The 24447-nt window shown below is 41.0% G+C and overlaps 1 protein-coding gene across 1 annotated transcript; it reads right to left on the bottom strand.

Annotated features, from left to right (window-relative positions):
* Nucleotides 1–358: 358 nt before the first annotated feature.
* OSTF1 (osteoclast stimulating factor 1) lies at nucleotides 359–23990 on the bottom strand. Its single transcript, XM_067568434.1, has 10 exons — nucleotides 23863–23990; nucleotides 12418–12464; nucleotides 9463–9513; nucleotides 9299–9362; nucleotides 6461–6514; nucleotides 5755–5862; nucleotides 5216–5265; nucleotides 5020–5098; nucleotides 4413–4511; nucleotides 359–1406 (listed from the first exon to the last, which is right to left on the bottom strand). The coding sequence occupies exons 1-10, from the start codon at nucleotides 23894–23896 to the stop codon at nucleotides 1348–1350; spliced, it is 645 nt and encodes a 214-aa protein (XP_067424535.1). The 5' UTR covers nucleotides 23897–23990; the 3' UTR covers nucleotides 359–1347.
* Nucleotides 23991–24447: the final 457 nt, after the last annotated feature.

Genomic DNA, 24447 nt, shown 5'->3' with positions numbered 1-24447 from the left:
TGGAGTGACCTAAATTAATTGTGAAATTCTCTGCAATTCTGTGATTTGTCTTCCTCCCTCTTCCCGACTTGTTTTTCAAGATCTTGCCAAAATGACAACTTTTTTTTTTAAATGTATTATGGTGTTGGAACTGTTCAAGTTGCTAATAAATATACATGCAATGAAATACTTATCCCATATAAGTAACTTCATGACAGGATATATTTATCAGCATAGTCTATTGCCTTGTCTAAAGCTGTTTGGAAGGCATTTCAGTAGAAGGAAGTTTTTAAAGAGTAAGTGTACATGAAGGTTAAAAAGAAGTGGCTCAACTCACTTTTTTGTCAGCTCTGTTGAATTCATAGGAACAGACCATAACTTCAAGTGTTTTAAATGCTTTATTCAGACCAAGCAATTTTCTCAAGATACTTTTGGTTTAATATATATATATATATATATATCAAACATTTCAGCTCTGAGACAAAGTACTTTAGAAAAACACTTTTTAAAAATAAAAGCAAAAGATCAGTAAAATTCTTAGGTAGGATAAATAGAAAAATATTCCCTCCTCACATCAATGTTAATTATTTCAACACCAATACAATTTCCAACTGCAAAGTAATCCAATCACTGAGTCCAAAGCTGAGTTCCTTCCTAAGACAAAATTCTAACTCCACAAGCAATTTGCCTAAGTAAGGATTTCAGGATTGGGCCCATAATAGTAAACAGAGAAACTGGTCAGGGCAGATCTTCCCCTGCCATTCCATCCCATCCACCCACTCCCATAAGGTGGAAATAAAAATAAGCCCTACAGTCTCTTCCTGCTCCATGGAGGTAGAAGATGACCATTCACTACTGCATCATCCCATCTCTTACCTGCAGGGTTTCCCTGTGTCATATAATGCTGACCCTGCCAGCATTATATTTTAAGCAGGTTCCCTATCCATACATAAGAAAGCAACCCCAAGGATATTCTTGAGAGCACTGCCAGTTGGAGAACAACTATGCTGACACAGAGGACAGCTAGGATTAACCAGTGTATTCCAGTGGTACTAGGTACCTGCAGGGATATCTTGGAACGACTGCGTGTTAGAGGGCTAAGTCCCCTGCCCATTCAGCAAGATGGGGAGAGATACCAGCATACAGCCTCCAGCCTGATGATTCCAAGGAAACTTTGATTTAAAACATGCCTTTTCCTGGCCTTTGTGGGTTTTCCTTGTGCAAGCGATTTCACCCTCTGTTTACATGTTATAATGACAGATTGCAAGATTTCATTACTCTATACGTAAGGTACTTTTTACAGTTGCAAAGATGATTTGGGAATGACAGGCAACAGAGGTTATAGTTCTTAAGACGTTATGAAGGAAGCTAATCAGAGTCTTCATCATCGAGGTATTCTTCTGCATTACTTAATGTCCGCAATGTTTCTGAAAAGAAATAATTCTACTTTAACCAGGGATAGAATCAGGTATAAAAGAAAACTTTAAAAAGTTTAAATTTGTGGCACTGTGGGCAAATACTTGAGCAACTCTAAATTAACAGGTGTGTGTGGGGGAGGAGGGGGTAGGAGGATTTCATAGGGTTTAAGATATTTGTAGATGGTCAACTGGTCACATTTCCTGCACATGAAAATTTGCGTATGTCTATTGGAGGAGCTGACATGCCTGAAAAGCTTTGAGCACCAGGAGGAGAAAATTGGACATTTGAACCCGTCTAACGGGAATGTAAAGTTTTAAACACTGAATATATCATTGGTGAGCTGGAAAAAGTTTCTCTAGCTCACTTCCAAGGTTCTAAACCAGTCTTCATCATCTGCCTTAATGCCTATGCAGGCATTTTTTGCCTCTTCTCCTCTCAACCACTGTCCCTTGTTCTCTTCCCCACCTGGCTTTCTTCTTCTTGACTACGTGTTAGTTTTTTGATGTGGACATGTATAACTTATACTTTCAAAACTTGTATGTATAAAACATATCTTAACCTTGTGCTTCTAGATGCTGAGTAGAAAATTAGATACAGCAAAGAGGGGAGGGCATTGGATCAATGGACACCGGGAAAGTGGTCCTCCTTCCCCAGCTCTGCAGTAATGCCAAGAGAGGAGCACCTAGCTTGTGCTCCTCAAGCAATGCACAGGAGAGGAATTCTTTTGTGATTAGACAGGCGTTTCCCTCCTACACACGTTCAGTTCCGAGGTCTAGGAGACAAGCCCTGCAAGGAGGTTCTCATTTACATCTTATCTACTGAAAGAATGAATTACTTAAGATATCTGATCTGGAAAGCAGTCCTAACCAACAATGGCTTCTGTCTGTTTCCTCAGAAGTGACTTATCCTACAGAGTTATGTTGCAGAACCCATTCTCCATCAAAAGTAACTGATGCATGATCAGTTCCACACTGATTAATAAAATGTATTATGATGAATTCTAAAGTTATGCAGTACTTAAAAAACAAAAATAAGTATCTTAGTAAACCAGCCCATGTTTTAGATTTTGGAGTAATCGAGACGGGAGTCAATTTTAAACTCTGATCTTAGGAACTGTTTTGCTAAAAGGATCCACACAAAAAAAAGCGCCTTTCTTTAAAAATCTCAGAAAATTCATCTAATCTCAAGAGTGACGGTGGTATATGTGGGGTATATACCCCATCTTCCTTAATGAAGGCTTAATCCCAGCTGTAAGTGCAAATATCCACACAGCCTTATCTATGGAATGACTATAGCACTTTCATAATACTTTGTGTTGTACTAAGGTCAGCCTCTTACTTCTGATTCTCAGGCCTAGCACATTTCTCACCTTTCTATTTTCTTCCCATTCCTTTTTCCTAACACCATTCATCTCCTCTGAGTCTCATCTTTCTTTCTACAGCTGTCTGCCAACTACTTTTCTCTCCTTCAAGTCTATCTGTTCTACAGCCATCCAATGAAGGATCTCTAACATCCCTTTACAATCTTGAGTTTGAATACTTATCCCTTAACTGTGTTTGTCTGTCTGAATCACAGTATAAGCTTTCTGGGAAGAGATTATGTCTTAAATTGAATATTATGGAATGCATCACATTTTCCAAACATCAGAATTTCTCAAAAATTATTTTTATTGAATACTCTCCCCTTACCTCCCACACTTTTAAACACAACTGTTATGATTTGACATTACTACAGTACCTTCTGAAAAGAAGAACAAAAGAGGGTTCCCAATATTTTGAAAAATAAGCTTTATGGAAAGAACCAATGGAATGCAATGCCACCAAGTATAAATGCATTTTTTAAAACATGCACAAATTAAAATATTGTTAAATGAGACCAAGCAGTCACAGAAGTTATAAATATGCCACATTCATGCTATGGGGAACGTACCGGAAGCAGACTAAATTTGGATAGTTTGATACTAAAAACAGGAAGAGTCCTGAAATAAGACGCATACTATATTCTTGCAAAGCAGGGGTTCTAATAAGACCTCCTGGCAAACAGACATAGGAAGTACTGAAACTTAAATTGCAAGGAGTTCAATAGATGAATATACATTTAAGAAACACACCTAATAAGAGGGGAAGAAGAGAAACAAATGTGAATGATCAGAGAAATTCAGGAAACAAGAAAAGCACACATATAGCTGTGACCCTATTGACAAACAAGAGAAATTCTGATGTTGAGGGAAACTGAATTTTATGCTGCCACCCGCATTTTGCTTACATAAAGTACTCAAAGATAACAAGTTGTCAGATGTTTCACTAACATTATTTAAGGGTGGTTATAATAGCTTTCCTTGCCTAGTTAAGCATTCCATAAAACTATTCCTCAAAGTTGTTGCTACCTTTTTGAATCAAGATTGCTAGATTGCATTGGTGAGATACACTGCCTCCTATTTCCTTATCAGCTCATTCTCCATCCCACCTACACTCCTTATAGGTTCCCCATTTCAACTTCTACCTTCCTCCCACAGTCCACCTATCTCTGCCGTGATCCTGAACAACCAACTTTAAGCATTTTAAAACTGACTGTATCAGTGTGTGTATATATATATATGTGGATATAGATCTGTGTTTGAAATGCGAATGTGTCCGGGGATTGAGAATATGGATGGATTGTGAGGGAGAATATACTCTGACAAACAATAGGGATCTTGTTAGAGCACAACCCCCTTTCTCACCCACCCCTCCCCCTAGTTACTTGAGAAGCTGAGTTCTGATGAGCTTCCTGTGGTTCATCAAAATGGAGTTGCTCTGATGAGTTGGTCTATCAGAGCATTGCTCCCTGTGGCTCCTACTTTATCCCCAGCAGAATCCCCCTCTCACCATTACCCCAGACACAGCTCTACTTACTTCCGATGGTCCTTAAAATTCTTCTGAAACTACCCATATAATTAAATTGTGTGTGTTGTGTGTTAACATTTTCCTAATAAGCAGGGTGTTCCAACTGAACAAAGAAGTGAGAAACAGTACCTTTCCCTTGTTTCTTTTTAAGCAGGGAAGCACAAGCAGCATTGGTAGCCATATCGAGAGCCAATTTCTTCTCATTGTTTCTTAAATCTGTTCTTGCCCCTTAATAAAAAGAGATTCCAATTATGTTCAAAAGTACTGTCCTAGCAAATCCTTCAGTAACCGTATAATAAAGTTACTACTTATACAAGCTAGCCTGGTCAGTATGACGGGTGGTAAAGGGCAATGGAGAGATCACCTAGGGATTTATCCAAAGCTCACTGAAGTCAATGGAAAAATGCCAAGTGAGTTTAGGATTAGACTCCTATTTAGGAGGGGTGGAACTCATTTGCTGAACTTCTCCTGGGAAGCACTCCCTTGCTGCTTTACTGGGTTGGTGTACCTTTTTTTGTCTTCCACCGCAGAGTGAAATTTTACCTTTGTGCAATAGGCTAACCTGCCCGACAACTTCCATGGTTTGCATGAAGACACGTTGGGCTAGCTAGGAACCACAACCAGATTATAGAAAACAAGCTTATAAAATATGCAAATTACAAACTCAGAAGTAATTTACACACAGGAAGCAGCTTTGCTATACACAGAGTATTGAAATCTTGGTGAAAATCTTTACCCTTTGCCAGTAGCATCTCTACAATATCTGCATAACCCTTCCAAGCAGCAGCATGCAAAGCTGTGTCTCCCAATTTGTTCTGTGGAGTTACAGGGAAAAGCATCAGGATTAAAACACAGCCAAAAAATATCAGCCTGTACTAAGAATTAACAACAGCACTGTAAGTGTTTGAATGGATACAGGATAAATTTCCTACCTGTTGATTTAGTTCTACATTTGGCTGGGTAAATAACACTTCCACTATATCTACATAAAATGAAGAAAAAAAGGAAAATTCGATGAAACCAAAACTTGCTTTCTTGTATTCCAAGTACAGCATTACAGTCAGGATTGAACAGAGAAAGGATCCAAACCCAATCAGTTAGATAAAATCTATATAATTAAAGCCTGTGAAGATTGTGCTGAGCAAGCACTACAAATACATTAAGAGAGAAACATCAAACACCCTTTTTTGCTCATCCCCTCAGTAGCTTGCATTTCATCTCTCTTTTTATAACTGTACTATGATTACGGCCTGCCTGCTTTTACAGCAAAAGGATTTAAAGATGTCCCATTTTAAAAATTGACAGATCTGAGCCCTTCTCTGCTGTTTTTAATTTTTAATTTGTGCTAACCTGAATTACATAAAAGGGTTTAGATTCTGTTACTGATTAGAGCAGATTAAGTAGTAACTGGTCCATTAGCCCAGCAAATAAAGAAAACTAGAACAATCTGTCGAGTTGAGTTCTGCTGTACCTTTGTGCCCACCATGGCAAGCCCAATACAGAGCTGTGCTTCCAGCTTTGTCTAAGCCGTTGACACCAACTTGGTTATCCAAGCACTCTCTCAGCCAGCTCAGGTTGCCTGAAACAAATAGAAAAACCATTTAAAAAAAAATCATTTTGAATAGAGATTTTGTTTGAAGAATTGAGTAGCAGAACAATTAAGGGCATTTAACTCTATGAATACTATGTTGCATTAGAACTTAATTTTTGTTTCTCAACTGATTAGAAACAGTGTTTAGCAGTAATAGTTTATTGCTGCAGGTTATGGAAAAAAATAGTCCAACTACCATTAAACATCTTGTTCAGAGGACAATTCTTTTTCCAACTGAAAGCTTTAAACCTTAAAAACTAATCAGTAATGGAGTCAGACATACACATTATATATTGTGTCCACTTACAATCTGGCAAACAGATCTCCCTTTTTATAAATTCAGTTACTCAACGCTGCAGAACTTAGATACCAAATAATGTATTCAAAATATTCATGTTAGCCAGCCAAAATATGCAGTGCACGCAGTCTTTAAAATTCAGATAAAAGGCCTTTGTTGGCGCACACGTGCATGTGCTGACACATACAAACCACACAAAGACTGCTTTTGGCATTACAAAAATTAAAATTCTCTAAATGAAAAGTACAGGGATATCATAGCTCAAACCACACACACATCCTCACACACCTCTTTTGGCAGCTTCATGCAATGGATTATCAATGGACTCTGCTTGTTCAGCCACTGAAATGAAATGAACAGTAAATTCAGTTTCTGATAGTAATGATTTTTGTATTTTTTTTTTTAAGACACATGCTAATTAAGTCTGAGAAGCAAGCATACAGAAGTAGATTTTTCATTTTCTTCGGAAGGTGCTGAGGTTAGTGCTCTTCCTGTCTCTTGTGAAAGTGGGCTCAAGAATGGTGGGCTAGTCACTGAAACAGTTCTACTTCCTGTGTACATGAGCTCAATTCAAAAGAGGCTGTGGAAGCGAGAGGTCCTGGGATGAAAGCCTGACCTTACTGGAAATCTATGGCAAAATTACCACTAACTTCAAGGGGTCCAGGATTTCACAGGTGGTATTTCTTAGCCTAATGTAAGCTTGTGACATGGCTGTTGTGTGACTGCAATGGGTTGATCACTAGCATCTAGTGATCTGTGCTTTAGAGTTTGCATTTCCAGTGAGTGTTCTTTCTAGCTAAGACTTGGAATGAAGAGGGAAGAGTTGGTTGGCATTGGTGAAGATCAGAAGGTGATGAGGGGTGAGCTCTAGTTGTCCAGGATAATGCAAGTGTGTTTGGTGTCCCTGAGCGCTGTGCGGTTGCTGTGGGAAGGAGTAAACTAGTGAAACTTCACAGCAGAGTAGCAGGAAATGGAATGCTTCTCTTTGAAAAATGTAGGTACAAGTATTAGGTGACTTTGGAGACATGTCAGTGGTATAGTTATATTCTGAGGAACATGCTGCTAGGGGTCCCTACTCTACATGAAAGGTTTTTAATTCCATTGTCAAATCCCCTGTCCCATCCAGACCTGCTTTGAATTTTCCATTTATATCAACCAACAATGGCTTATAACTGCACTGTTTAATATGTTGAAGTATTTAATTATTCCTGAGCAAATAAAAAATCCAAATCCTAGATTCTATGATTATGCACACAAATGGTAATTAATATATGGAAGGAGAAGCAGAATTTGATCAATGTATCTTAGCCATTCTGCAAACAGAACCTCTTAATTATGCAGTACACTAAAAGTACTATACAATGTGAAGTATAACATCTTTTTATTCTATATGGATTGTACTTTTCTCAGAAGCCTGAAAATGTCTTTTCCCATTTCTTCTTTACTATTTCCAAATGACAATTTTCCCCCTCAATTACTCATGATGATGCAATTATTCTGGCACTTAATATCTTCCTATAAATTTACATTGGTTTTCAGTTTCTGCTTCTGCAGATCAAGCAGATAGAGCACAAGATCACAGTACAGGCATGCCTGCTGTATCAGGGCACATACCCTGAACTGGACCTCCTGCAGTTTGTCTCTTTCTTTCCCACACAAAGTTTACATTAAGGTTCAGGCCAATATACTATGCTCCAAAGTAGCTTAGGGATCGGGTTGGGCCACTGGGAAGGGATCCGCTTCAACAGGAGTGACAGAGATCCCCACATTAGAATACCCCACAGCACAGTGGTTAGAGCACTCTCCTGAGAGGGGTGAGACCCCACATTCATACCCTTCCCCCTCCTCTGGCACAGAGGGAGAAACTGAACCTCTTACATCCCAGGAGAGTGATGTAACCACGGGGATAAAAGTTATAAGGTGGGCATCTCCTCCAGTTGGATTTTGAATGGGACCTGATCTGGTAGGCAAGCTCAGAGGCTGAGACTCAGGTGAACAAATGTGTGCCGTCCCTCAGTTCATGAATCTTTCTGGGGCTGAGATGGGAGATGGCATCTGGAAGCCTAGAAGAAGGCAGTAATATGCATTGTCCACCACTCCATTGAAATGATACATGGTCACAGAGTGACAAGCCCTTGCAAGAAAGGGAGCAGGATTCAGTTCACCTAAACTGATTGATTACCTGCTGCCCAGCTGGGCTTACGAGAAGGCACCTGGACTTTATAAAGAGGGAGACAGCTGCAGGTGGGTTGTCAGATGCCTGCAGGACCCGGAGTTAACAGGCAGAAGGCCTAACTCCAAGCAAGAGGTGCTGGAAACTCAAGAAGACAAACCCTCAGGGAGGAAGGGCTGTGCCCAGATTGTGACTGGGGAGAAAGAAGGGAATTTTAAAAAGAGGACAGAAACCCATGGATGAAGACTGTGTGTAAGTTTGAGTTCTATTTTTGAAGACTTTGTGCAGGACTTAAATTGGGCTACCAGAGGGGAATGGGTGGGTGAGTAGGTTTTTTTTAGTATCTAAACTGCATAGACTTTAAGGGAGCCTAAGTAAACGGGAAACTCAGGCAGGCCTCTGAAGAGCCACTTGGCCAGAAAGGGGTACTATAGGGCAGGCATGTCCTTTGACAGACATGTATAGACTGAAAGTGTTCCAAGGTGAACCAATTGTTGCCTTTTGAACTCATCCACAAACAAGGATATCTGGAATAATCAGTCCTACCACCACCATGTTTAGCTTTTAAGATCACCTCTTAGTCAGAGCATTCCCCAAAGAACCAGAATAAAACTTGACAGCATACTCAGAGGGAGAAACTAATAGTTAAAGCAAGAAGTAGGACAGAGAACTGGGGACTGTCTGGAAAGTCCTGCAGTTTGTTTGTTTTCTTGATTTTTTTTTTTTTGGTTTTTTTTTTATAACTTACGTACAGTGTCTACCTATGGTGGTGATAGGTACTCGAGAAATGCTGATTAAGTTCGCTGATGTACTTTGATACTGGCCACTTAACTGCAGCACTGTTACCAGTGTCCAAGAAAATAATTATACCTAGCAATTTCTATTTAGTTTCCTTCATGCTTATGATTGTTAGTGACATGTAAACAAAGAGAAAAATAAATTCTAGACTTTACCGTAGTTGCTTGGAATAAGTCCAGTCCTGCCTTTGCAAGTTCCTTTCCACCAATTTGTGTCACTCTGGAAGAGAAGGGAGGGGGCTAAAAATTAAGAACTCTATTGCATTTTAAACTTAGTCAGGCTACATCTAACACTGCTACTGAAATAATGATAGACTCACCATATCTGAAATGTAGATAATATCGCCTTCTTCAAAATATAATTCATCTGGCTGAAAAAAAAATTACATGAATTTGTGTGAAGAGATGAAGTACGTACATGAAAGGAGCACAGCACCTTCAATTTTTGTGGTAATATCGCACCTTCCCAAAATCTCCAGTGTCAAGACAACTGTTTGACAGTTATTTACATTCTTGGCAAGTTAAACTACAGTAAAAAGCGAGAGAGAGTACTGTATGAGGCATGTACACTAGAGGAGAAAGCTGGTCATCTTCCTGCTATGGACTGAATGCAACAATTTAAGTAAGTGGGATGGGGAGTAAACAGGGTATAGAGTTTTTTTACTTTTTTATTCTTCTACACAATAAATCTTTGAGCAAAAACTGAATGTCATTTTCCTGTAAATACTTGTGAAATCTTTGTTTGTTTTTTTTTTTTTTTTAAATCTGCGTGTGGAGAAGGAAACACCAAAGATTCTAAGACCACTCTAACAATTTGACTTTGTGGAGGAGGGGGAAATCTTAGGGTGTTATAGTGGGGCTATCCCACCCTTATCATTAAGGTTGACAATAGCTTACTGTTTAATAGCCAATTTTCTAATTGCTCTTAAAATCTACATGTTTACTTACACTACCTTGGAAACTGATGAAGGGATCCAAAGTAGGATGAATGATCCAAATTTGAGGTTGTTTAAGGAAGGGTTTTCTGAGGCTATGTCTTCACTTACGGCGGCAAATTCGCCGCCATTAGATCGACTTATCTGGATCAACTGAGCGGTCAGTGAAGACCCGCTCAGTCAACCCAGAAATTGACGTATTAAGACCACCTTATCAAGTGGCGTAGTGCTGCGTTGACAGGAACAGAAGCACAGAAGTCAACGGGAGTTACGCAAGTTTTTTGCGTAGTTTGCGTAACTCCTGTTGACTGCTGCCGAATCTCTGAGATAAGTGTAGACAAGCCCTGAGATACAGATCTACTGCTCCTTTTCTGCACCCCCCAATCCATATGACCTCAATGTTATAGTTCTTAACTTTTGTGCCTAACTGGGGTTCAAACTATGGCTGTGATCCTCCTCAAACTGATAACTATCCGCTCAGGATTGATCTTAGTTAGGATCTGGCACCCACTGCCCAGTTGGAAAGCAATATTTAAATAGTTACTCCGAATAAAAATTGGATCTCCAATTTGGCTTGAGCCACGCTGACAACCACAGAAAGTCATTTGTGTATATGCAGCAGGCAGAGGCCCCATTTGCAAATCAATGTTTGTAGGCAGTGTGACATGACAAACAGGTGGCTTAAGGTGACATGCCCAAGCTGAACCCAAGTACTAGGCGTTCAAGTGTTGATCTTGGCAGCTTTCTGAGAATGTGTGTGTGGGGGCTGGATATTAGTTGCTCTCTGCCTGCATTCTGCAGTGGCTCCTCCTGTAAGTTTTACCCTAAAAGCAAAAATTCTGGTTTGAAGAGCCAATATTTCAAAGCACTCTTAAAATCCACATGCATGCTTCCATTGTTTGAAAGTTGCTATACTATAACTATTTCCTAGTTTTCAGAGGCTTGAGTAGAATCTCACTTAACATTCTGGAAGAGTACAAGGCAGTGTGAATGAACTTTAATTCTGTGTCAGTTTCTGGGCAGTGAATTACACTCCTAATTGCCTCTTTAACACCCTTACACCTACCATAAAGGAGGCAGACTTCAAAAAGACAACTAGCCCCTGTACTGTCACCTTACTGATTGTAATAGAAACCTTTTCCAAAAATACTCTTCTTATTCTGGGGGTTCTGCCAGGGAAGGGCACCTTTTAAGTTTTTGCCAGGACTCCACAGAAGCCGTGCCGGCAAAGGCTGCTCTGAAAATGTGCTTGTTCAGCAATGAGTACTAAACGGCAAACTTTTACAGGGAGGTTTGGTTTGTTTCTCTCAGCCACCAATCCAATTAAGTTAATTAAATGGGGATAGACATAGAGCAAGAAATGGTAGGCCTGCAAACCTGCAACCATGATGGAGGGGCAGAGGGTTAGCATTAGTGGGAAAAGGTGCTGGTTTTATTGTAAACAAGTTCTATGCAATAACACCAGTGGACTACATAAATGCTCCCTAACCCCCGTATTTGATTTGCATCTCAGACATTCACCCCATCAATCCTGCTGAATTTTTATGCTGGCTTTTGGAGGAGGAAAAATAAGTCTCAATCTACTAATCCTCAATTTGTGGACATGTGGTACCAAGAAGACACTGAGGCTCAAAGCATCACCTAATGGAAGTTACATGTAGAGGGATCTGATCTTGAGAAAGAAAAGGATAGTGAATTCTTGTGTACCTTTGGAAACTAGTTATAGCCTTGTTTAAACTAATTTTGTTTTTATTTATATAGCAGGGTAACAAGGCTGTTTATACTTTTTTTAAGAGTCTGATGCACTAACCCAGTAGTTCCCAACCCGTGGCCCGCGGGGTCTTCAAAGTGGTCCACTGCTCCCCTTCCGCTGCCTGCTGAAGGGAGCCGCTGCTTAAGGACCCAGTTGGAGCATGATGCCATGGGACTACAAGACCAGTGCAGGCTCCTTGCTGCAGGCCAGGGGAGGGGAAATCTGCACTTCCCTCCCCCTAGCTGTAGCAGGGAGCATGGCAAAGTGCTGCACCTGGGTCCACAGGTGCTGGGGTCCCTGCTGGAGTGAGAGGGAGGGGAGCACTGATCTCCCATCTCCCTGGCTGAGAAGGGAGCCACTGCCTAGGGACCAGCTGGAGCACACAGGGCTATGGGACACGTGCAGTTTCCTTGCTGCAGGGAGACGTCTGGATGCAGTGAGGGTGGGGGCTGCTGGCGGAGACTGGTGGCCCTTCAGAGTTATAAAAATATCTGTGGCCCTCGAGCCAAAAAGGTTGGGAACCACTGCACTAGCCCACTCAATTCTGGTCCCTTTGTTCTGAGAGAAATGAAAACCTAAATACTTACAGTTCTGGGTTCAAATGTATACAGGGCCCTGAATACTTTGACCTGTCCTAAAAAAAGAAGGAAAAAACATTAATGACAGAGAGATTTTTTTCCCCTTCCTTCGGGCAAAATACATAATCAGCATCACAGATCTAGCTCAAAAAGGTCAAAGCTGCATTTCCTCCCCCAATCGCATCATGGTTAATTTAAAATAAACAGCCCTTTATGTGGCATGTTTGTATCTATTAACTCTAAAGTCACACTAAAGCTCTACTCAGTAGCATTGCTTTCATAGTAACAGCCAGTCTGTCAGCTAAAGAGAACCTGCGTTCTGTGGAAGGACACAGGACTCTCATCCTGCACCATTTAAGTCAACTGGAGTTTTGCCATTGACTTCAAGGGAGTTCCGCAAAAGCAGGTTCAGAGTCTGATCAAAGCCTCTTGAAATGAATGGGAATCTTTCTACTGACTCCAATGGTGTTGGATCAGGCCCCAAGTGCTGAGGAAGGGATAGAGGAATTAAGTGCCTAACATGATGGTCTCTTACTAGCATTTTTTCAAGCAGACTATATAAATGGGATTTAGCCAGCCATTTGTATCAATTTTTTTCCTTCAAGAACCCACTAAGTCCAATAACATTTTCTGTGTACTGATACATCTTTCCCAATCCACAAAGAGATGAGTAATGTGTGGGGAGAGGGGAGGGAGCAGAGAAATTCAGATAGGGATTCTGTTTGGAGAGTTAAATTAAATTGTATTCTATATTATGATGCTGTTTATTTTAACAGTATAGTTTTAAGACTGTTAAGGCCACCCACAACCTGGCATGGGTGCTCTTACTGCAGAGTATCAAAAATCTAAATACAAAAAAACTGCAGAGCAAGCTTCTATATGGACATAAAAGTAATGCAGCATGGGCATATTTCAAGAAAACAAAGTACAAAATTTTTAGGAGAAAGTAGAAATCTTATGCAACTTATCAGCTGGTTAAAGAATTGACACCTATAGAATTTGCTGAAAAAACATCTTAAAGAGACAATTCTGCAATGCTTAGATTTTAAGTGCTTGAAGTTTTGATCATTAGTACTTCTATAACAGTATTTCCAGTTCCTAAAAATTATGAAGTTTCTTACATGGTGAATCAGACCAATTTGCACCCAATGTATGGTATATCATGGTGTTGCATAACTTGAAACCACATTCTATGTTCTGCATCCTCACAGGCATCCGTGAACTTAAAGTTGAGGTCTGGTACTGCAGAATAAACTGTGTGCTTACACAACACTTTTCAGAAGCGGATCTTAAAACCTCAAGTCAACGGGGAAGAGTTAAACTATTTCCTTAGGTGTTTTACCCATATGCCCCCTCAGCTACTGTAAGAAAGGACAGATACTGCTCAGAAGAGTCCTTTATTTTTATGTAGGTACCCATCACCCTGGTATTTGAAAATCTCCCAAGAATAAGAGCAATAACAATAACTTTCTCTTCCAGGACTGTTAATAGGAAGTAAACTTAAGGGGGTTTTAAAGTGGTGTTTTGTTGGTTTTTTAAATAGAAGTTAAGCATTCACTAAGGTGTTCAATAAGGCTTTTGGAGATTGGTATGTAGCTGTGAAAGTGGTGAGGTAGATGGTCATTCTCATTGCATCTGGCAGTAAACTCCACAGGCCCGGATTGACCTATTTGTGTACACTGCTTAGGCTATATACACACTACAGTTTACATCAGTAGAAGTTATGTTGCTTGGGGGTGTGATTAAGCCACCCCTGAGTGACATAAGTTACACCAACCTAAGTGCCAGTGTGGACTGCACTATCTTGGTGGGAGAGCTTCTCCCACCGACAAAGCTATTATTGTTCGGCGGGGCCTGGAGTAATTAAGTTGATGGGTGATCTCTCTTGTACAGCTTAGAATGGCTGCATTAGCAATGTAGCTGTAGCCTCAGAAGCCATCCTGAAGCATATACTTATTGAAGGCTCCTGTTTTTAAAACCTATACAGGGGTAACCTCCAGAGCAAGATATTTCTGTAGCATGGATCTTTCAAGCTCTTTGTGGGGTAATTATATTTAAATGGTATATCTTCATGAATAAACTCTACAATCTTTGAGTTGCTAGATGCATATAGCAACATCTCAGGATGGGACTTTTTTCCAATACATAACTTGACCCCTTAGCTGACCACAACTTTAAATATTTGAAGAAGAAAGTAATATGGGACTTGACCAGCAAAGTGAGAACTCCCCCTTCACACTCATGTAAGTTCTCTACAGTCATAGAAATATGGAAGGTTCAAAACTCCTCTGTTAGGTACTCCAGACCAAGTACTTTTTCACTAGAATGACTATTTTGAGAAGGGTCTCCAGGGTGAGGCACTTAACTCAGCAAGTACCTTAAAAAGGGGGTGATTTCCTGCAGTTGGAGAGTGTATGCAACAGGACTAGAAAGTGAAGTGTCCTAATTCTAATAGTTTTCAGTTTGCAGCATGCACATACCACAACAGAACAGAGGGGGAAGTCAAAGGAAAAAGGAGAGAGATGATGACCGGAAGGCTATAGTCAGCTGGGGAGGAAAGTGCAGACATTGGCATATCTTTGTGCTTTGGGTCACACAGGATACTGAGTTACTGTGAGCATTCTTTCCCAGGTGTCTGCCTGGTGGATTTTGTCCACATGCTCAGGGTCTAACGGACTGCCATATCTGGTGCTGGGAAAGAATCTTCCTCCAGGTCAGATTAGCAGAGACCCAGTGAGACAGGGGTTTACCTCCTCTACAGTCTGGGGCGAAGGACACTTGCTGGTTTGAACCAGTGTAAATGGCAGATTCTCTGACCTGAAGTCGTTAAATCAGGCTTTGAGGACTTCAGTAACTCAGGCAGAGCTTAGGGACCTATTACAGTTTTGTGGCCTGTGATGTGCAGGAGATCAGACTAGATGATCATGATGGTCCCTTCCGACCTTAAAGTCTGAGTCTATCAGAGAATACATAAATGACGTGTTTAACTACTGATGCTCTTTAATCAATTACATGCTTCTGTAACTTACATTAAAGGAAACAACTGAACCAGGTGAGAACAACATGGCTCTCTCTGGGCCTTTCTGGATTACCGCTTCCATAAAATGCTACTATTAGGCAAGGAAACAGGTTGCTCATAGAGATTTCTAAAACTCCCTTTCCGAATAAGAAATTAGTTCGTTTGAAAACGATGAATAGCAAATACAATTTACAAAAATAAAATCCCTAAAAGGCCTGCAATGGCAAACTAGAAGCAGCATTCTGAAGTGCTGTGACTATGTTCTGTTACAACAAGCAAGATGAGTACACAATTTTATTCAAGTTTTATAATGTAATTTAAAAAGTAAAATAGTCTCACACAATTTAAAAAATCATTTTTCCTCTGAGTAATTTCTAATTTGTTTTAATTGCAGGTTTTGTTTTTAAATAAATGTCTACTGTTTTCCTGACAAGTGGCTATAGTTTTCTCACATTATGGTTTGTCTAATCAGTTCTTTCCTTCCCCCTACTCCAACTCTTCTGTACCATCCTGCTGTTTTTACATACTAACCATGTAACAATCCCCTCTTCTACTATGCACACTACTAATGCATTCCCTGCCTTCCTCTTCTTCAGCAACAACAACAAAAAAATCCCTTGTGTGAAGCTACTTATTTCAACATACAAGCGAGGCTGAACATCCGGAGAGGAAGGGGAGGGTTAAAAGCTAGTTGGTTAAAATAAGTTTTGCTTCTGAAATAGAAGAAACATAACTTAGCCGGAGAAGCTGTTTATGTCTTCTGTCTGGAAAATGAACATAGAGTAAAGCAATAAACTAACTTTTAGAGGAACTGGTGCTTAGCAGAGTTAGTTGATGCAACTCTTCTGTTAGAATCAAAGGGCCCCATTCTCCTGCTGTAGGTTACAGTTCCCCTTGACTTACTCATATTCTTTCCCAAGAAAATAGGACTCCAGGGACCAGATTCTGGCCACTACTGTGATTGCTTTGCATTGTTGTGACAATTCCAAACAGCCAGAAAGCCATCTTAACTAGCTTAAAGGGATACCCTGGGTGTCTCATAAATCACCATCTTAACACCTGGTGTAGAAAGGTTTGATGCAGTACTTCTAGGCCCTCAGGCTTATTTAATTTCCTAAGGGATTAAACTAACCCTGGGCTGGCTCTAGAACCTTGGGTTGGCACACAGTCATCTTCCTCCTTCCTACCCCTCCATTCCCCATTAGGCTTCACTGGGCACAGTTCAAAATCTGTGACCAGGTACCTAGAATTGATTTGGATAATCAGGACTAAATCCTGGCCCCAGCATGCCACATAAATTATTGGGTCATGCACTAGACATTCATGGGACTGAGGGACAGAAAGAAAGGAATACCTCCCAGGTCTCACAGCTGAACTAGATTCGGTAGCTCCTGCATGCCTCTTCTCCCAGAACTCCGTGATTAGTTGGGGACATGAATTTTGATACAGCTTGTGAAGTATTTCCATGGCCATGGAAGTAATGGAGTAGGAGAATGATTTGCCTCTAACCAAAAGGGTGGGGGTGGGGGTGAAAGGGTGAGTGAGGAGAAAAGAGTTAAGTGCTCTTTTCAGAGTCCCTAATCATCACTGAAGACACAGTCAATATTCCCAATTTGTGCAATCTGCACTTGTGACAATGTCACATCCAGAACTAGTATAGCAGAGATGTTGCAAATCAGAAATAAGGTGCAGTAGTAAGGCCATTTGGAGAATTTTACACAGAACCTGCTTGTTCTATATCCAGTGATCTCCAGTATCACTTGTCTCATTTTTTATCATCACCAAACAGGAAGAGGACATCAGGATACCACCTTCTAGTTCTTTATGGATTTTAAAAGTTCAGGATTAAAAACTGGTAAAAATCAATTGTGCTTTGAAATTTTTCAATGAGGCTACTTTGGGGAAATTAATTCGTTAGCTCCCATAAAGCTAGCAAGGTCTATCATAGGTATTTCAAATGCATCCATCACATAGATCAACTTGCAAACTTTGGAAGGTCATGCATCTGTTTGCTGACAGTGGTCTGTATGGACAGTAAGTTAGAGCAGCGTTTCTCAACCTTTTTGATACCAGAGATTGGCTTGCTGTCTTTCTAAATTGGGTCAGGGGGATCTCAGAGACCGGTGCCGGTCCACAGACGGGTCATTGAGAAATACTGAGTTAGAGTACCTTAGCTATAGTAATACTGTATTAATCAGCACCTCAAATATTGTAGGTACCATGGGTGCTTATCAGTTGTTTGTTTTAAACAGCAGTGGGATACTTTAAGGAAAAAGGTATGAAGTTATTTAACATAAGATTTACTTGAAGATAACTTTACAAGTGAAATCCAGGTGTCCCACTGCTTAATATTGGGAACTTCATTCATTCACAGAGGTCTTGATCCTGCAATCTGTTGTGTGCATGCAGACTACTGCACTTACATGGAGCTGGACTCTGCACAGGCACTGAAGTCCACCCAAGTGCAATGACTGTCCAGGCTGGGGCCATAAATATCAGTTCGCATTTAAGCCGCTCAATATAAAAACTATCAGTTAATCCAGAATTTAAGCATTTGTTTAAAAACAAAAATTAGTTCCAAAGACTTTCCAAGTATGAATGAATGCAGTGCTGCCTTTCTGCAACTAAGACTGACCCAGTGCCTCTTCTACAGCTCCAGCTTTTCCTAACTCTGTACTATGAAATTAACAAGACTCTCATCAGTTTCACTACTGATATTTAGAATCCTGTTTGCAAATGTGAAGCCTAGTGGCTTTATCTGCATTAAAACAATTAACACTTATAAATTGTTAAAAATAGAAACTAACTCTAGGCATATGTTACATTACTTCATAACCCTATCCTGTATATCTCACTTTTCCTCTTGCTATCCATCCTCTCTATCCAATATCTCATTTTAAACTGTAAGGTTCTTGGGGCAGGATCTTTTCTCTGTGAAATGCTGTGCACACCTATATGGTTATATAATTAAATAACAGAAGTTGCTTAATCTGGAGGATGTAGTAGTGGATTTTTAGCTATTAACAGCACACTCTAAGCAGTTTGCCACAGATCTATGTGCTGTTCTAATTCCAGAAACACCACTGGACAGAGAGCACAATCCAAGAACACAGCTGGCAATAGAAATTCAATTTGTCAGGTTTGTAATTTCTGTAAATTATGCTAACATCCTCAGCACGAAAACTTAAACTATTAAACTCTGAAAAGGGCAATATGGTTTGAGGATAGAATGGAGCTACTGAAAGAAAAAGGAGGATCCAATACTTGCATAAATGCCAACTATTGAAAATAACTAAAATTTTCATCTTGCTCCCATTCACTTCATTTGAATTGCCAATAACAGACATATCTGAAATAAGGCACATTGTACTATTCCTTCTTCCTAGCATATACAAGGTAGAGACAGTAAAGTTATCACGGGGGTAAAAAATATACAGCAGTACCTTGTCCATGAAAGGTATTTTTTTAACTGACCTAAAGAACCAGGTTCTCTGGTTAACAAGCTGAGGAACATGTCATATGATTTTTCCAAAAACCATAGATGCCTGAACATGAAGTCAGAGGTAATTGGGTTGCGGGGGGATGGAGGCAGCGTCAGATTTTACATACTCAAATGAAGTCATAATAGATTGTGACAGGATTACTAAACATACACAGCTGTTGTCCGATATTCAAAGGAACTTTCAGATGTTGAGCAAAGATGTATACATGTATTTGTTTAGGATCCTTTTTTAAAGTAACTATCATTTGCCTCCTCTACCCAAAGTTCTCAAACTTTTTCTCTAATGTGTACAATTCTTAATAAACTACCTCACTGTTCACCTCCCCTCTCATTTGCAATCATATAAGATCCCTGGGGCAAGTATAGTTGTTGCTTGCATGGAAAACTGATATGAGGAGAGTGCTTATATATTTTTAGATATCTTTTTATTGTAATTTTTCTCTTTCTAAAAAAGACTAATCAAACTATTTCAACCTCCTAGCTGTCCAATTTCTATCTGCTAGTAGAAATGTTTCTGTCACCTGGTCTGTCTCTGCTCTGCTCTTCTGGACATTGCTCTGTGTTGGTGGCTGCAATACCTGAAGACAGCTCCTGTTTTCTCTTCTACTTCACTTATGTAGTAGCAGCTCATAGTAGAGGTAGCTAGGTTAGCTACTCCTTAGGCCCCCTCACCCTGCTTTACAGATTGGACACATAATAGCTGTGAACAAGAAAAACCAGCACAGTGTGAGCAACCACCATTAGGAGGTGCTCCACAGGGAGAACTGCTGCTACAGAGAATCCTACTGCCAGGGAAATTATTCCACTGGGTGTGGTCTCCATAGCTGATTTATTTGTCAGAGTGTATGTACCTTTTGGAACATTTAGAACCACAAATAAAGATTCATAAGACAATGATAGTATTATAGGTTAATACAAGTAGCCTTATTGAAATAAAAAACACACTCCAATACAGCCTTCATATAAAAATGGCTTCTGTATACATTTTTAAAAGACTGACAGCCTCTCCCTGAAATGGCCTGACAAGTTATTGCTGTGAAAGCTATACATCTGCACCAGGCATTCTCTCAAGAATTAAGCTGAGCAATGTTCAGTCAATTAAAAAATTTCTCTGAACATCCCTTTACAAAGTATCTGAGATATTATCAATAGATTTACAGATTACGCATTCCTTGAACAAACTTTTTTAAAAACCAAATTCTAACCAACGTCTGGTAATTTAGAAGATTCAGATAATTAATATATTATATTAAAGACAAAAAGATTACCCATACACACTTGGGTCTTAAAACTAGGTCGACTCCACTGGGACGCCTCTGAATTTTGCTCAGCTATAATCTTTTACAGGAAGATCAAACTGTGATAGTTTCATCAACATTTTCTTTAAGACTCATTTTCAAAGGGGCTTAGTATTCAGCAAGGGAGGGGAACATCAGTCACAGGCTGAAACTTGGCATTTAAATGTTCAGCTGATTTATTTTCTAGTCTATACATTTTTATTTTCCATTATTTACTGTGCTCATCACCACATCATCTGAGTGCCTTCCAGTAGAGCAGTAAGCAATGTGAGTATACATCTGTCATATTTGTGTTCTCCTCCTCTCCCCAAAGACAGAGAAGCGTGTGGAGTGTCTTGTTTTGGTAGGTTTTTTTGTGCTGTTGTTGCTTGGTTTTTTGTTTTTATTTCTTCTTTAAATATAGCTGTTGATGTATTAGAAAAGACAGGGTCAAAGAAATAAGCCTTACACCTGGACTTTAAAGTAGTAAGGTTTGTGATAATCTTTACTTCTTGGGGTAGTTCCTTGGTTTTGGACCAGTCCTGGAGAAAGTTCTGTCTCCCACACAGACAAGTTTTATTCTTATTGTTGAGTTCCATTCTGTCAGGTGTGTGAAGCTGTTGACCGTAGTCTTCGTCCCAGAGCTTTACATTTTTAGGTATCCTTGGCCCAGATCCTAGAGTGCTTTCAAGTTAAGGACTGAGACCTTGAACTTGATTCAAAATTCTATGGGAAGCCAGCTTCAAGAGCAGAGGGCAGGTGTAACGTACTCATAGGCTATATCTACACTGATGGTGGCAAATTTGTCGCTGTCAAATTGATTCCCGGATCAATTAAGCATGTCTTCACTGTTGCTCAATCGAACCGGATAAATCAATCTATTAAAACCACCTCCAGAAAAAGCATAGCGCTGTGTCAATGGGTACGCATTTCCCATTGGCACAGCATAGTGGAGACGGTGCATGGAACAGAAGTTAGGAAGTTGATGTAAGTAGCTTGCGTAATTCCCATTGACTGCTGCCGAATTTGCCGGTCACTGTAAACCAGGCCATAGTAGCCTGTGTGGCTGAGGAGACATGCTGCAGCCTTTTGGAGTTGGCACTTCCTATGTGCTGCAAATTTCATGCCCAGGTAAACTGTATTCTGCAGTCCAGACAAGAGGTGATGAATGCAGGAATATTTGCATACCTAGTGGGTGGTGTTTGTTGTGGGGCAATGATTTCATGGGGATGGGAGGGATTGTCCATTTTCAGGTCATACAAGAAGTTTTGCTTATTTGACTTTAAAGTCAAATGCAAAAAAGTTACTTTCACAGCTCTATAATTTAGAGTTGTTTTGCCCTTAAAATAGGGATTCAACCTCTTATCTATTAAAATACAGTGTATTCTCCCCCAAAATACAGCATTTAATGTAGAATTAACTTTCTGATCATTTAAAAATCTGTTAGTTTGTTATAGAGCGTTTGTTTGGAAATCTAAATAAGGATGTGTTATGCGTTCCAACTATATTAAAGGCCAAATCCTGCAAATTATTCAAGAAATTAGTCCTTGCTCAGGAATTTAGGTAGATTAAATTTGTATAAGAATTAAAGATCATCTCTGGCCCAGAGGCCCTTCCTCCTTCCACTGAGATAAATAGGAGAAGCTTTTGTTCTCCTTGTCCCTCTAACACAAGAACAAGGGGATACTCAATGAAACTGAGAAGTGGCAAAGTCAAAACTGATAAATGAAACACTTTTTCAAACAGCATAACTAGACAGTGGAACTCACTGCTACAGGATATCATTGAGGTCAATCATTTCACAAAAGTCAAAAGGGGACAGGACATTTGTATAGACAGGAATATCCTGAGTTTTAACAGTTAAATGTTAAAAGATTATTAAGGAATAGGAAAAAACCTCACATTTCAGGGCTTTAAATAGCCTCTGCCTATTAAGGATTAGGACGAGACCTCATGGGGCAGATTATCCCATATCAGTCTACTGTGGGATTTCTTGCACCTTCCTTGAAATTGAAAGGATACAGGACTAGATGCACTATGGGTCTGATCCAATAGGGTGATTTCTAAGTTCCATCATCAATTTTGTCATTAATTTTAACAGAATCAAAACTGATGGTTGATTAAAGGAGCCCTGATTCCATTGGTAAATATGCATTCCTTCATATATTTTGTGTATGTTCATAATTAAACTCCATTTCCTTGAGTAAACCAAGCATATATTATAGCTTTCAATTTTTCTTTTTTAAAGAGATGCTATCAAGAAGTTTGTCACCAGATAATTTTTCTTTGCATAGACATACAGACAGGTGTAGTTAATTTCTCCTTTTTTTTTTTTCCCAATGGAAAGTTACTTGACTGAATTCAAAATAAAAATATTTTATATAGGTCTAAAAAGGAGAAAAAGCTATAGCATATATAAAAACCTCAATCACTTCATACACAATTATTTTAGAAAATACAAAAACCAGTAAAGTGCTAGCATTTTTACAAATGAGAATAGACCATTCCCTACTTTAACACAGCAAACCAGATTTAGGATCTGATCATCTTGATATCATCCTTTCCTAAAAGGAAATTGAAGCAATAGTATTTGTCATACATGTGCAAAAGTCAGAAAATTCAAAAGTTTAAGGGTGACAATTTTAACCACTTTAAAAGCCATTTGAATCCAGGTGATCATACAAGGATCAAGGGCTCCATTCAACAAAGGACAAGACTGTGTACATAGGTTTTGGAAGAAGACAGATTCTTCTGTGCTTTGGCAATTTCAACATATTTTTACCAATCAAGCCTTGAGCTTCACAAATCTTTCTCTGATCTTTCATCAGTTACTGTCCCAACTTTAATGTGTTTTTTCTTGTAATAACAAAAACAGTTTTAAATCTTGTTTTATTTAGGAGTAAATCTCAGATTTATACCAAGTATATACCAAATCCCTGAATGTTGCTGCAAGTAAAGAAAACTGCTCCCAAGAAGGGTGCTTCTTGGACACCTCTCCCTCGTGAAGACATCATAATGACACCCAACTTCAACTTCCTAGTTGGACGCGCCTTAGTTGCAGAATAATTCGTGGTGCATGTGTTGCGGTTCGTTCAGCAAGCAGCATTAGCCGAGCTTTTTAACGGAGGCTTTTTCCCGTCCTTCCGCAACTATTAGCAGCGAGTTCACTAACGAGAGCTGTAAAATGATCTGCCGATCAATAATAATTGCGTTTGCTTCTGCCTCTTCCTCCTTTCGCCAAAGCCTCACCACGGGCTTGAAGAGCTCGGCTCACTTCCTACTTCTCCCCGCGGGGGGCCAGGCCACTAGCAAGTGCGCTCTGACAAGTGACAGCCCGAGCCACGCCCCAGCAAAAAAGGAAGCCCCTCTCTCCCTGGAGCAGCCATTCGCTGGCGATCTGCCAGCCCAAGGAGCCCCCCGCCCCTCTGCAGCACAGCGCGAAGGGACCCTCCCGCCCGGCCCGGCCCCATAAGAAGTGAGCAAGGAAAACAACGTCCACGTGTCAGCGGCAGAGCCCAGCTCAGTGTCCAGCACCCAGCGCGAGCTGCCATCTCCGAGACGCGGGCCCGTGCAATGCAAGTGCCGCCAAGGTGCAACGCGGCGGCGGCGGCTGCTGCTCTGCAGGGCAGAAGCGCGGGGACGGGCCGCTCCCTTACCTGGTTTGACTGGTTTAGGTGGCGGCTTGGACATCGCGGCGGCGCGGCTGAGCACAGAGTCGGGCGACCCCCTTCCTGCGCCTCCCCCCGCAAACTGCTCTCGGCTGGGCTGGGCTGGCCAGTCACCGGCGGCCGGCGGCAGCGGGTCTCCCAGATGCGAGCTCCGGGGTGCGCGAACAGCGGGCGGGGCGCGATGAGGAAGTGAGGACGAGCCGGAGCCGCAGCGACGCGCGAGCCGCTGCTCCCCCTATGGGCGGCTCCGGGTCCTGCGGGACCAGGCCAGGCAGACACACGGGTCGCCCCGCAGGGGGACGCGGCAGCCGCTCGCCGGGGGCGGACCCGGCAGCGCGAGGCAGCCAATCCCCGCGCGCGTCGCGCCGGGCAGGCGGCGCCCTGCTCCGATGTGGGCGGGGCGCCGAGCGCCCGAGCCGGCCAATCCCGACTGCGGGGCGGGGCGCGACGGGGCGGGGCGGTCCGTGGCGGGCAGGCTGCAGCTGTCTGTCTCCGGCCGTGGCGGGGCGTCACCGCGCGCGCGTGTGTGTGTGAGTCCTCGTGCTCGAGGGGGAGGGTCTCGACTTTCTGCGA

The sequence above is a fragment of the Emydura macquarii genome, unplaced genomic scaffold (assembly GCF_026122565.2).
Source record: "Emydura macquarii macquarii isolate MOO-44397 ecotype Brisbane River unplaced genomic scaffold, CSIRO-AGI_Emac_v2 contig_2897, whole genome shotgun sequence".
NCBI classification, from domain to species: Eukaryota; Metazoa; Chordata; order Testudines; family Chelidae; genus Emydura; species Emydura macquarii.
Note: the sequence above shows the minus strand (reverse complement) of the source record. Positions and strands in the feature narration are given on the sequence as shown.

Excerpts from the sequence above, each read along its gene's own strand:
- OSTF1 (XM_067568434.1), bottom strand. The coding sequence starts at position 23,896 with ATGTCCAAGCCGCCACCTAAACCAGTCAAACCAG. Across the intron at positions 6,515-9,298 it reads ACTTATTCCAAGCAACTACG|TGGCTGAACAAGCAGAGTCC; the intron begins GTAAAGTCTAGA and ends ATTTCATTTCAG. Across the intron at positions 1,407-4,412 it reads TAAAAAGAAACAAGGGAAAG|AAACATTGCGGACATTAAGT; the intron begins GTACTGTTTCTC and ends ATTTCTTTTCAG.